Source organism: Arachis ipaensis, chromosome B6 (assembly GCF_059453495.1).
Source record: "Arachis ipaensis isolate K30076 ecotype BB chromosome B6, ASM5945349v1, whole genome shotgun sequence".
NCBI classification, from domain to species: domain Eukaryota; kingdom Viridiplantae; phylum Streptophyta; class Magnoliopsida; order Fabales; family Fabaceae; genus Arachis; species Arachis ipaensis.
This window is the reverse complement of record NC_142441.1, coordinates 42,138,128-42,152,271: the sequence shown is the minus strand read 5'-3', so window position 1 is coordinate 42,152,271 and position 14,144 is coordinate 42,138,128. Positions and strand designations below refer to the sequence as shown.

The 14,144-nt window shown below is 36.6% G+C and overlaps 1 protein-coding gene across 1 annotated transcript; it reads left to right on the top strand.

The window, feature by feature from the left end:
- The first annotated feature begins 611 nt into the window (after positions 1 to 611).
- Positions 612 to 5,108, top strand: LOC107648610 (cell division cycle protein 48 homolog). The gene is made up of 9 exons (XM_088491324.1): positions 612 to 954; positions 1,064 to 1,229; positions 1,911 to 2,139; positions 2,257 to 3,023; positions 3,114 to 3,335; positions 3,465 to 3,536; positions 3,630 to 3,911; positions 4,068 to 4,427; positions 4,549 to 5,108. The coding sequence occupies exons 1-9, from the start codon at positions 926 to 928 to the stop codon at positions 4,840 to 4,842; spliced, it is 2,421 nt and encodes an 806-aa protein (XP_088347450.1). The 5' UTR covers positions 612 to 925; the 3' UTR covers positions 4,843 to 5,108.
- Positions 5,109 to 14,144: the final 9,036 nt, after the last annotated feature.

Below are 14,144 nucleotides of genomic sequence, written 5' to 3'. Positions count from 1 at the left end.
CTTGATTGAATTGAAAGACTAGGAATGCATTTATTTTTGAAGGAAAATGGAAGTCCCCCTTCCTTATTGCGGAAGAAGCTCACCGGGTCTTCAATAAAATCCAACATTGAAGATGTATCTCTCTCTATTGAAACTTTTACTCTTCTTATAATTTAATTTGTTTTTGCTGGTGGAACATTTTTAATACTACTCTTTGTTTTTTTTATCCAAATATGGACCGTGAACTTCATTTCTAGTGCAATAAAATCGCATTATCTTTGAAAAAAAATTTCTAAAAGTTTTTTATTTTCAATTAAAATTTTAATTTTAAATAGAAAACAGTTTTGTAAGGTAAACAATGACTTTCGTAAATAATATGAATGATAAATTTTAAAATTAGTTCAATAAGATTAAAAGTTAAAACACATTACTCACCTCTACGAAAATTACAAATAGAGAAGAGAGATTACCATATATAATATTATATTATTCACTAAACTCATTATCTCTCAATATTTTTTCAATAAAAAATCATATCAAATGAAAAATAACTTTTTCATTTCAAGTAAAGAGAAAGTTATTTCTACTATTAGTTTTCCGATGATAAAAGTTAGAATGGGGAAGCTTATCTTATCATGGGATGAGATCATATCATGATATCATATCTTATAAGTCGGAATTTTTCTTGGATATATCGTTGAAGTAATTTGGATTCGAAAAGTGTAGTAGTGAAAAAACAAAAGAAAAGAAAAGAGAGAATTTCATTTCTTTGCTAACAAGAAATGTAGCTAAGCTAACCCATGCTCTTATAAATATCAGCATACCAAACCAAACACCCTATTCTCTCTCACACCCACCGCATTACTCAGATCCATACGTCTCTGTAGATTCATTTTTTCTTCTGCAGAGGGAGAAACCAACAAATCCTCGCTCTTCTTCTTCATCCATGGCGAACCAATCTGAATCATCTGATCCGTATGTGTTTTCCTTTCAGATCTCACTTAAATTCATATGATTGCTTTTCTTTTGGATCTCGATCTCTACGCCGGTGGCTGATTGAACTTTTGTTTTTCTCTTTTCGCAGGAAGGGAACGAAGAGGGATTTCAGCACTGCGATTCTTGAGCGGAAGAAGGCGCCGAATCGGCTTGTTGTTGACGAGGCCGTCAACGATGACAACTCCGTCGTCGCGCTTCACCCGGACACCATGGAGAAGCTCCAGCTCTTTCGTGGTGACACCATCTTGATCAAGGTATACGAGATGATTCTGGTTTTTTTTTTTTTCTTTTTCGTCTTCAATTGCGATTTATTATTTAATTATTTAATTGTTTTTTTTATTCTCTTGCGCAATTTTGTTTCTGATTGCAGGAAAATTAGGTTTTATTTTTTCTGTTGTGATTAAGGACCAAATGTGTTTATCGAGGGTTTTTAGGGGTTAGGTATTGGGGCGGGGGAGGGGGGAGGGGGTTTGATATATGTTTGAATGTGTTCATAAGAGCAGCTGAGTTCGTTATTTGTGTGTAATATTAAGGTCCCTTTTGCTTCGGTTGACGTTGTAGTGTTGTTTTTAGGGTTTTGGCATTTGACAAAGTAGAAAGCTTGTATGCATGACTGACTCGTTTTCTTTTCACATTCAATTTTTGTTTGCATATGATATATGTGGTGGTATTTGTTTCCTGAGAAGGATGTAGGGTGAAAAGAGAACAGTAATGATTATGGTTAATTGATTGTAATACAGAATATTCTGTGCTAAATGTTTTAACTCTCTGCATAAACATTTAGTTCTAGTTTGCTCAGGTAGCAGTTGCCATAAAAGTGGGGATACATTCTGTGTGTTTTATTTATTACCATATGAGTTGTTTTGTTCCTTGGCTGTCTAAGGTTAACTTGTTCCCTATTTAATCATTGTGTTCCTTTTCTTCTTTATTTTTAGGGAAAGAAAAGGAAAGACACAATCTGTATTGCACTTGCTGATGACACATGTGAGGAACCAAAAATAAGGATGAACAAGGTTGTGAGAAACAACCTTAGGGTTAGGCTTGGAGATGTCGTCTCTGTGCATCAATGTGCTGATGTCAAGTATGGAAAGAGAGTCCACATTCTTCCCGTTGACGACACTGTTGAAGGAGTAACAGGGAATCTCTTTGATGCATACTTAAAACGTGTGTTACTACTTTCTTGTGTTTGGTTTGTACTGTATTGTTATTTTCTTGAGCGCACCCTCTTTTATTGCATTCTAATTTAGGTTGGCTACTAAGATCCTTTTTTTCCTGTTGCAGCTTATTTCCTGGAGGCATATCGTCCAGTGAGGAAGGGTGACCTCTTTCTCGTGAGAGGAGGGATGAGAAGTGTGGAGTTCAAGGTTATTGAAACTGACCCATCTGAGTACTGTGTTGTTGCTCCAGACACAGAGATCTTCTGTGAAGGGGAACCCGTTAAAAGGGAAGATGAGAACAGATTAGATGAGGTTGGTTATGATGATGTTGGTGGTGTAAGAAAGCAGATGGCACAGATTCGGGAACTAGTGGAGCTGCCACTGAGGCACCCACAATTGTTCAAGTCTATTGGTGTTAAGCCACCAAAAGGAATTCTGCTGTATGGACCTCCTGGGTCTGGCAAGACTTTAATTGCCCGAGCAGTTGCGAATGAGACTGGTGCTTTCTTTTTCTGCATCAATGGCCCTGAGATCATGTCAAAACTGGCTGGTGAGAGTGAAAGCAATCTAAGAAAGGCATTTGAGGAAGCAGAGAAGAATGCACCTTCAATCATATTCATTGATGAGATAGATTCAATAGCTCCAAAGAGGGAGAAGACTCATGGAGAAGTTGAGAGGAGGATTGTTTCCCAACTCTTGACCCTCATGGATGGCCTTAAATCTCGTGCACATGTAATTGTTATTGGAGCTACAAATCGCCCGAATAGCATTGACCCTGCTCTTAGGAGGTTTGGAAGATTTGATAGGGAGATAGATATTGGTGTTCCAGATGAAGTTGGGCGTCTTGAAGTTCTTCGTATTCACACAAAGAATATGAAGCTTTCCGAAGATGTAATGTCAAAATTCTTTCCTCATCTAACTTTTGATTGATTTAAATGCGGTGAATTCTGAAAGAAATATGCTGTCTGGTTATTTGCACAGGTTGATTTGGAGAAGATTGCTAAGGACACCCATGGATATGTTGGTGCTGATCTTGCTGCTTTGTGTACTGAAGCTGCACTTCAATGCATCAGAGAGAAAATGGATGTGATTGACTTGGAAGATGAATCAATTGATGCTGAGATATTGAACTCAATGGCAGTAACAAATGAGCACTTCTCAACTGCTCTTGGCTCAAGCAATCCTTCTGCTCTCCGTGAAACAGTAAGTATTTAATTGGAAGTTTTAAATGTTCCTTTTTTAATGCTAAGCTTCCCTGTTTGGCTACCGTTTGTTGGTCTCACCTATGGTTGCCTGATGTATTTATAACTTAAAACTCTGCTGATGAATCAGGTTGTTGAAGTGCCCAATGTCAGCTGGGAAGATATTGGTGGTCTTGAAAACGTTAAGAGAGAACTCCAAGAGGTAACTGTGGCAATTCCGTTTAATCGCATTGCTGCCTTTGCTTGCTTCTTGTATGCCTCTGGATTTTTTATTTTTTATATTTATATATTGCAGACTGTTCAATATCCAGTGGAACACCCTGAAAAGTTTGAGAAGTTTGGAATGTCACCTTCAAAGGGTGTCCTTTTCTATGGTCCTCCTGGTTGTGGTAAAACGCTTTTGGCAAAGGCAATTGCCAACGAATGTCAGGCAAACTTCATCAGTGTCAAGGGTCCAGAGCTACTCACAATGTGGTTTGGAGAAAGTGAGGCTAATGTGAGGGAAATTTTTGACAAGGCTCGTGGTTCTGCTCCATGTGTCCTATTCTTTGATGAACTTGACTCTATTGCAACTCAGGTTAGTATGGATTGAGGTAACTAGGTTTTGATTTCTAAAACATTGTGGTCTCTATTCAATATATTGGAATAGAGAAATTCTGTTGCTTTAGAGTTCAGACAGATTATAATCTTTTGTGCTTACTTTCCCAATCTTTCTCTTTGCTTTATTATGCAGAGAGGTAGCAGTGTTGGGGATGCTGGTGGTGCTGCTGATAGGGTTTTGAATCAACTTCTTACTGAAATGGATGGGATGTCAGCAAAGAAAACTGTCTTCATAATTGGTGCCACCAATCGACCAGACATCATAGACCCTGCTCTTCTACGTCCTGGCCGTCTAGATCAGTTGATTTATATCCCTCTCCCAGATGAGGATTCACGTCATCAGATATTTAAAGCTTGCTTGAGAAAATCCCCCATCTCAAAAGATGTTGACCTTAGAGCTCTTGCGAAGTACACTCAAGGTTTTAGTGGTGCTGATATCACTGAGATTTGCCAGCGTGCATGCAAGTATGCCATAAGAGAAAATATTGAGAAGGTACAATTCTGGACACTTCTCTATAATCTATTATTTACCGAGTCTTTTAGAATTATAGTTTTTCTTAGAAATGGATTTGTTGTAACAATTTTCGTTATTCTATTTTGAATTCTGTCTACAGGACATTGAGAGAGAAAGGAGGAGAAGGGACAACCCAGAGGCAATGGAAGAGGATGTTGAAGACGAAGTGGCAGAAATCAAGGCAGCTCATTTTGAGGAGTCTATGAAGTATGCACGAAGGAGTGTTAGCGATGCCGACATTCGCAAGTACCAGGCATTTGCCCAAACATTGCAGCAGTCAAGAGGTTTTGGAACCGAGTTTCGGTTCGCAGATACTACCTCTGGTGGTACCGCAGCGGCATCCGATCCATTTGCATCTGCTGGGGGAGCTGATGAAGATGATCTTTACAGTTAAGTTAGGTTTATTTGGTTTGTTTCAATTTACTAATGAATACCAGTGCTATCATTTATGGTGGACTTCATCTGGATTATTGTGTCATGTCATGGTAAAAAGGCATTGGTTCATATGGCCGGCATTTTTTTTGTGCGGAGCCCCCTTAAAAATTGGAAGGGATTAGTACGAAGTTTATTCTGCAACTCCGTATCTTTTGAAACTATTGTGCTCTGTTCTAAATTATCAAAACACCTTATATGAAGACGGTTTCACAGATTTACACCTCATCTTTTTCGCTGCAGCCTTTTATGTGCATATTTTTATGTTCCCGTTTCTTTATGAATGATGGTCCGTTATGGCATTTGTTGTTGTTGGTACAAAACGATCTATTTTTTTGGGGCTATTTTGAAGATGCAATTAGCAGCCTACTAACAATGTGACTGCGATAAAACTCCATGATTAATAAATAGTTGAATTTGTGGCCGAGGCTGTGTACTAATGCCAAGATATTTGCCTCCCAAGATGTCACTCCAGGCGAGAACCTAGCTGGAGGTGACTCAAGATTGAAGAGGCATATATTGCTGCATGGTTTGTCACTTTATCTGTGTCTGGGCTCCTATGACCGGTTGTTTACATACTTTAACAGTAGATTTTCTCGCCAATTGTAAGTATTGATCTAGTTTTATATTAGAATTAAATTTTGATGCGTTGATTGTCATGCTTCCAATCAAATTATTTTATTTTTATATGACTTTCAAATATTGTATCTGAGAGTCAGTTGTAAAACTTCCAAGTCTTCAACACAGCAATGAACAATCTGTACACACACCCTATCAGGGTTTTTGTCTCTTGTTAGGGGAGACGATTTTGGATGGAAGGGCAGTAGTTTTCGGTTGTTAGTATTGCTCTACTACTTGTTCGACCTCTCAGTGGTGGCACCTCAAAGAACCCCGCCTCGCTCCCCCCAACCTCTCTCTTTTCATTTCATCTTCTGCCATCACAGTTGGTGAATGTTATGGGGTCTATAACATTGTGTCTAATTTACTAAAAAAATACAAATAAATAATATTTAATAAATTTTACATATTTTATTTTTATTTTATACATTTTATTTTTTATTTATAAAAACAAGTTTGGCAATTTAGACATCATAGAATTTACATCACATTTTCTTAATAAGTTTATCTATCTTGTCATTCTTCAACTATCTTTTGATTCATTATGTTAGAAATAAAGGAAAATTTATTTTGGCTTTAAAAAAATGTGCCTTTTATAAGTAAAAATATTATCTCATTTATTTTCTATAATGTTATTTTCATATTTGGTCTCAATTCAAATGATTTTTATAAACGGATTATTTGATAATTCATTTTATTTTTTCTAAGGGGCTATCTTTCAAATATACAGCTAAATTTTTTGTGGTATGGAGTAAAATGTTAGAAAATTTTATTTTTAATGGAATTTTTTACGAAACGCCCGAGTACGATAGTTCCAACTTCCAAGTAATGCCTTAATTAGATCTTTGGTAAAGCACAATTTGTAATACACTAGGACATTTCTTCCATTCAATCATTGCCGCTACGTTTGCTTCTCTTATTCTTCTCGTGAGCTACTTCCAAGTCCGATGCTTCTGAAAACCATCATAGGTCTCTGTCTATTCAATGGATCCAAGGATCAGATATGGAGCGTTTGATCTTGTAAGTTGTTCCAAGCTATAGTAGTTCTGAAAATGATTATACCAGCATTTTTTTTTCTGCAAATTGATGCGTGAGTATCTTATAATATTTTTTTTATTTTTTAGTTGTTTTTTATTATATTTTATTAAGTTTCATTATATTTTAGTGTAAAAATCCTCTTTGGATGCTATTTTAAATTGTTGTGGTGTTTTTATGATTTTAGGCGAATTTCGGACGAATTTGGTAGAGTTTTGTGCAACAACGAAGAAAGGATAGTAGATGCTATCAACTTTGATCTCCTTGCATTCTAACGAGCATAACTTGAGCTACAGAGGTTCAATTGACGCGGTCTTAACGGCGTTAGAAAGCTAACTTCCAGAGCTTTTCAACGATATGTAATAGTCTATACCTTTTTTTTTTCTGGAATCACTGACAAATCAGGCGCTAAACGTCGAGTCTGGCGTTTAGCGTCCAAGAGGGACAGAACCAGCGCCAGAACTTTCCCTTCCCGGTGCTGAACGCCCACCAAAACGCTAGGACTACCCACTCTCGGCGCTGAACGCCCATTTTGGCGCTGAACGCCAGCAAGAGAGCCAGAATTAGCATCGTTACACTCCCCTTTGAGCGTTTAACGCTCATTATTGGCGTTAAACGCTAGCAGCAGTCCGAATCACCCCTTTTTTGGGCCTCTCAAGTGGATTTAGCACTTCTTAATCTATTTTGTTTTCTTTTAGAAATTTTTATTTAAAAACTATCTTTTTTTAGGGCTAGCATTTATTATTAGGCTAGTATTTAAGGAATAAGATGCTACCTTTCGTACTTTTTCGGAACCCTATTTTCTTTGTAAGTTATGAGTAACTAAACTTTCTGGTTAAGGTTAGGAGCTCTGTTTATTTCTATGGATTAATATTATTATTTTTTTATGTTAATATATGTTTGATTCAATTCTAAGGTGTGTCCCGTTCTTAATCTAATAAAACTAGGTGGAACGGAAGTATGACCCTTTTTCTACATGAGTTCTTGCGAGTCTCGGAAGAGATAGTTGGAACTACAGCTTGAGAACACACCTCCTAGACGACTAATCCACAACTTATTGGGGATATAGGAACATCTGTTCAGCTAGGATCTAATAAATTAGTTTTCTGAACTTCACCCTCCGATTCGAATTGAATGACCACGGAAATTGCATATTTGATATTGGAGTTGAGAATTTTCATTTTTGAGGAACAGGAACTTAGAGAAGTATTATTGATTCTCTGAAAAAAAAATTGATTCTTGAAGAAAAACGAACAACAAAAAGAAATAAAAAGAAAAATCAAAAGAAAAAGGTCTAAGGCTTTGAGCATCAATGGTTAGGAGGGTCAAAATTGATCTAAAGCTCAAAAGAGTGGTTTTTCCCTAACCATATGCTTGTGGTGTGAAAGTGTCAAGTAACCCTTGAGACTGAACACTTAAAGTCATGACCAATGCTGTTATATGAGTATGCCTAAGGCTCTGAGCACCACTGTTTGAGAATAAAAGCAAAGAAAAATTCGAACCTAAAAGGTTCCCCCCAGTTAAGTGCTTGTGGGGTTTATGTATCAAGTTAAGCTTGAAGACAATACTTAGAGTCACGGCTAGGCTCAAAGGTGCAAAGTACCAAAGAAATAAAAAGCTGTGTTCAAGAATCAACAAGAAACCTAAAGAAGAGAATCAATAATATCATCTGAGTTCTAGCTATGAAGGATACTAATGTTGCTGAGCCTCAAAGGATAGTGAGATGCCGAAACTATTCTGAAATAAAGTGTCATAAGCCCCATTCCGTAACTAGACCTAAACTTCATTGACAACTCAAAGTCTTAAGCATTTTCTCTTCTTGGTCCTATATTGTTTTGGTTGCTTGAGGACAAGCAACAGTTTAAGTTTGGTGTTGTGATGCGTGAGCATCTTATACCCCTTTTTTCCCTTTATTTTCTAGTTGTTTTTGATTATATTATATTAATTTTCATTATATTTTAGTGAAAAAATCCTCTTTGGATGATACTTTGAGTTGTTGTGGTGTTTTTATGATTTCAGGTGAATTTCGGGCGAATTTGGAAGAGTTTTGTGCAACAACGAAGAAAGGATAGTAGATGCTGTCAACCCTGACCTCCTTGCATTCCAACGAGCATAACTTGAGCTAAAGAGATTCAATTGATGTGGTCTTAACAACGATAGAAAGATAACTTCAAGAGCTTTCCAATGATATTTAATAGTTTATACTTTTCTTCTAAAATCACTGCCAAATCAGGCGCTAAACACCGAGTCTAGCGTTTAGCACCCAAGAGGGATAGAACCAGCGCCAGAACTTCTCCTTCCTGGCGCTGAACGTCCACCAGAATGCCAGGACTACCCACTCACGCCCATTTTAGCGCTGAACGTCAGCAAGGGGGACAGAATCAGCATCGTTACACTCCCCTTTGAGCGTTTAACGTCCATTATTGGTGTTAAACGCTAGCAGCAGCCCAAATCACTTCTCTTTGGGCTTCTCAAGTGAAAATAGAACTTCTTAGCCTATTTTATTTTCTTTTTGTAATTTTTATTTAAAAACAATATCTTTTTTTAGGGCTAGCATTTATTATTAGGTTAGTAATTAAGGAATAAGATGCTCCCTTTCTAGAGCATCAATCTTCTTCTTTCTGTACTTTTTCAGAATCTTATTTTCTCTGTAAGTTATGAGAAACTTAACCTCTTGGTTAAGGTTAGGAACTCTGTTTATTTCTATGGATTAATATTATTACTTTTCTATTTTAATATATGTTTGATTCAATTCTAAGGTGTGTCTCGTTCTTAATCTAATAAAACTGGGTGGAATGGAAGTATGACCATTTTTCTACATGAGTTCTTGTGAGTCTCAGAAGAGATAGCTGGAACTACAGCTTGAGAACACACTTCCTAAACGGCTAATCCACAACCTGTTGGGGACATAGGAACATTTGTTCAACTGGAATTTGGAGTGATTAGGGCCTTTGTGGTATAAACTAGTTTTCTGAACTTCACCCTCCAATTCGAATTGAATGACCACAGAAGTGGCGTTTGATGAGGATTAGAGGAGATTAAATTGCCAAGGAATTAGGCTTTAATCACGTATAGTTTTCCATAGAATGAACCATTCATTATTAAGATGGTTAGTAAGAAGTGTTAATCCGAAAAGATAAACATCTCCGAGACCTTAACTGTTTTCATATATTGATTTTACACCAACCTTTAATTGCTTTCTTTATTATTTTGCTTTATGTGCTTTCACAACAACCACCTTTTACTGTTTGCTTGAATAAGTCCGACAAGATAGCTATTGCTTGCTCAGTCCGATAATCCTTGTGGGATCGACCTTCACTCACCTGAGGTATTACTTGGATAACGCGGTGCACTGCCGATAAAATTGTGCGAGTTCTAATTTTGCATACCACAAACTATCCCCTTTTTTCGGCTGGCATTCACTAACAAAATAAACAAATCGAGGGGTAATCAAACATCAAGGTGGAGACTAGGCCCCCGAAGAAGGTTTAAGTCAGAAACATTGAAGGAGGTGACACAAAGTAAGGGAATTTGGGGCTGGTTTTATGATTTTGAGTTTTCTAGAGCCGTTATGCATATAACATACTGCAAGGGTTTTGATATGATATAAATGTTTTGCATGGGATATTATGCAAAAATTAAAATTGCTAAGGGCAAAGTTTAAATTCAATGTGGTAAGGTCTAGTATAGAAATTTATACGTGTTCAGAGCGTATTCTCGTCATTTTAGAAATAAGGGGCAGAATGATAATCTTGTCACATCCAAAGATCTGAATATTAGAAGATTTGTACCATATCGGTCATGGACATTAAGAAAAGGGTTAAGTACTTTTTTCGTCCCTAAGGTCTAAGGTGAAAATCAAAATCGTCCCCGACCTTTTTTTGTTATTAAAATCATCCCCAACGTTATAAAACGTTATAAAATCGTCCTTTTGTCCATAAATAACATCTTTTGGACAATTTTGTCCTTAAACAAAAAAAATCCCCCCCATTCTCACCACTATTTCCCTGCATCATCAGTCATCACCACTACCACCATCACACCATTCTTCATCCATCCATCAATTTAAACCCATCACAACACCACCCCTTCATCCAAACAACACCAACAATAACAACAGCAACTCAATTTTGAAGTGAAAAAAGAGCAAAAAAACCTTGGCAGCAACAACTCAATGACAACAACAACTCAGAAGTTATATTTTTCATTCCAGACCATCTCCTTGTTGTTCCCTCCTTTCTCATCTCCTCCCAATTTTGCTTTCCTTTTTTCCCATCTTTGTCGGCGTCGCGGGCTGATTCCATTAGTGGCGACGGAAAGCGTTGGATGCGGACGGAGGAGGAAGAAGAGGAATGGTGGATGGTGAAGGAGATCCATGTGAGGATGAGGAGGAAGCAGAGGAGAAGGGACCCACCGCCACCTACTACCACCGTCTTCATAACCCACAGATATGGCTCCGACACCGGTTGGCTCTTCCAGAAGATCTGCATCAACTTTGCCGCCTGGGGCTACGCCGTCTTCGCCGCCGATCTCTTAGGCCATAGCCGCTCTAATAGTGGACGGGCTTGATCTTCTCTGCATCGCATGGAAGTGAAGATGAAGAAGAAGAAGATGAGAAAGAAGATGAAGGGTTGTTGTTGTGAATGAGAAGAAGAAGAAGAAAACAAGAAAGAAGATATGAGAAGAAGGGTTGTTATGAGAAGAAGAAGATGAAGAAGAAGAAGATGAAGGTGGGAACTGATGATGATGGTGGGATGGGATTTGGGGTGGGGGGTCAGAGAGTAGAAGGAAGGGAATTAAGGGTGGGATTGAGGGGGAAGAGACGAAGAGATGCTGGGATGTGGGGTGGGGTGGGGTTTTTTTAATATTATTTTTATTAATAGTTAAAGGTAATTTGGTCAAAAAAATATAATTGAAGTAGAAAAGGACGATTTTATAACGTTTTGTAACGTTGGAGATGATTTTAATAACAAAAAAAGGTCAGGGACGATTTTGATTTTCACCTCAAACCTTAGGGACAAAAAAAGCACTTAACCCTTAAGAAAACTAAGAGTTCGTCTAAGAAATAATGGTGCTGAAATGACGGCAACTCATAAGACCCATTAGGGTGAGTCAGGACAGCAAAAAGCCTAACATTATTTTTTAAATCCAGTAGAAGACAAATTTATCAATTATTTTTGAATTTATGTAGTCTCTATTTTAGTTTGTTTTGTTGTTAGGATTTGTTTGAAGATTTGATTTAGTTCTCATTTGTTTAGTAGTATTTTTAGAAATTTTAAATTTAAATCAATATGATCTATTTCAAACAATAGATATTTAGAGTTAGTTTGAATGGATTTGAGTGACTTCACATACATGCGCACGCATGCACACACACACACGCACACGCACACGCACACGCACACACACACACACATATTTAATATTAATAATAATATTACAAATTTGTAAATACTCTTCAATCTCCCACTATTTAAAAATTTGAATGTCATACACGTATATACATAAAGAATGTGTCACTAAGATTAAACATTCTTTTAGTGAAAATTTTAAAATTCTAATGAAGTAATAGGTGTCTAATCGATTAAATCTATATTCCACATGCTAGTACCAAAAATTACACGCATTACTTATACCTTCCAAGCTCAAGAGTTTATAATTTTAAACACTTATATGATCTTGTGCTCATCCTGATTTCAATATACTCAAAAGGCTACAAAATTAAGGAAAAATAAAGTCTAAGGATCAAGATCATCTATCCTACAATCCTTAATTTCTTATACCATCGAGGTACAAGTCTGCAGTCATCATCTCAGGACTAGTCTCGAGCATCATTTGCAGCATCTCTTATAGGGGTCCTAAAATACATTCTCTTCTGGTACTTCTATGAATATAACTCCAGTGACAGCGATTAAGTAAGGATCTTCCATCTGTGGAGAAAAAAATGAAGGGGTAAAAATCTATATGGTTCCCAGTAAGGTACTAACACAAAAACGTATCTTCCTTGTTGTTCTTAGAGTTTTGTCTCTAACATCATGAGTTATTCTTTTACTTAATTTCTTAACCCTAGTTCTTTTACAAACTTTTCTCTCCTTCCCATATTCCTAACTTTCGAAGTTTCTTTAATAATCTTTCCTCTAGTCCTTATCATAATTTACAGATTACATATAAACACGAAAAATCATAAATACAAATAAGCACACAAAGAACATAAAAAATAGCAAACACAGAGAATGAACAATAAACAAATGCAAGTAAATGTGCAAACAATATGATTCATGCCTATTCCTAGTGCAAGCTATAAGATCATGCGTCGGTTGACTACCCGCAACCCAACATTACCCGAGACGAATTCCGAATATGATTTCTCTACTGAATTAGTCAGCACAGGTACTACATGAGTGTCCCTATGTCAGACAGATACCAAAGCCAAATGGATTTACCTATGTCAGTCAAGCTAAAATTATAATCAGAATATTGCTATAACAAATGTCATTCAGTGAGAAACGGGGTACCATATGGACGAACCCATATCAGTCGGATACCATGCTTTAAAGTGGACGTTCTCACCTAGCAACTCTGCCTAGCTAGTATGTTTTTTCTAGATGGGGTCTATACCCGATTCGTACATTTTCTCGGACGGGGTTTGTCTGTCTAGTCGATATGTTTCTTTGACTGGGGGCATAAGACATTTTGGGGCTAGCTCTTATCTCTGGTGAATCTTTTAACTTTGTATCTTTTCTTCTGTATGGGATCACAACTTTTAATATTTTCTTAAAGATTTAAACTTTTTTATATTTTTTCCTCATCTTTTACTCTAAAATGTCCTTGACATTTCAATTTCTTTTCTATAATAAAAATATCAAACAACGTCCGAATCATGCAAATTTTATATCCACGCGACCGTCTTGGACTCTAATTTCTAATGAATCAAGTTTCACATTGTTATAGGCAATTTTAGTTTTAACTACGTAAGTTCAACCGAGGCTTCTAGTGTACTTTAGCTATACCATACCTTGTTTTCTTCCAAGATAGCTATACGTCACGCATACTAGCGTAACGACTCAACTCATTAATGGTGGTGTTCTAGGGACTCTAATGGTGAGTTTAGTTTTGGTTTCATGTGTTCGTATTAATAACTGAATATTTTTAAAATTTTCAAATTTCAGCTGCCTTTTTTTGTAACTTTTGAAAAAACATCAGGTGGTAGTAAATTTAGAAAGTTATGAAAAATTTATTTTTAATCCAAAATCTCTCAAATTTGGTATGCTTATACTATAAAATCCTAAGTTTCATTTGGTTTAAGTTTCACAGCATTTGAACTTTGAGAACAAAAGTTATAAATATTTTGTTTTGAGGATTTCTATTTGGTTAACCAGTGAACTGGTTAACTTCCAAAGTGCATAACTACTTTTTTGTATTGCCATGGCTTTGAATTTGAAACGAATGAACTAGACATCATAGGATTTAATTTGGTTTAGTTTTTACCACAACATCCCTTTTGGATTATAAGTTATACATCTAAGAAGTCACTGCTCTAAATATGGAAAAACTGTTTAACCAACAGCGAGCAGTAATTTTGTAAAATCCATAACTTCGAATGTATAACTC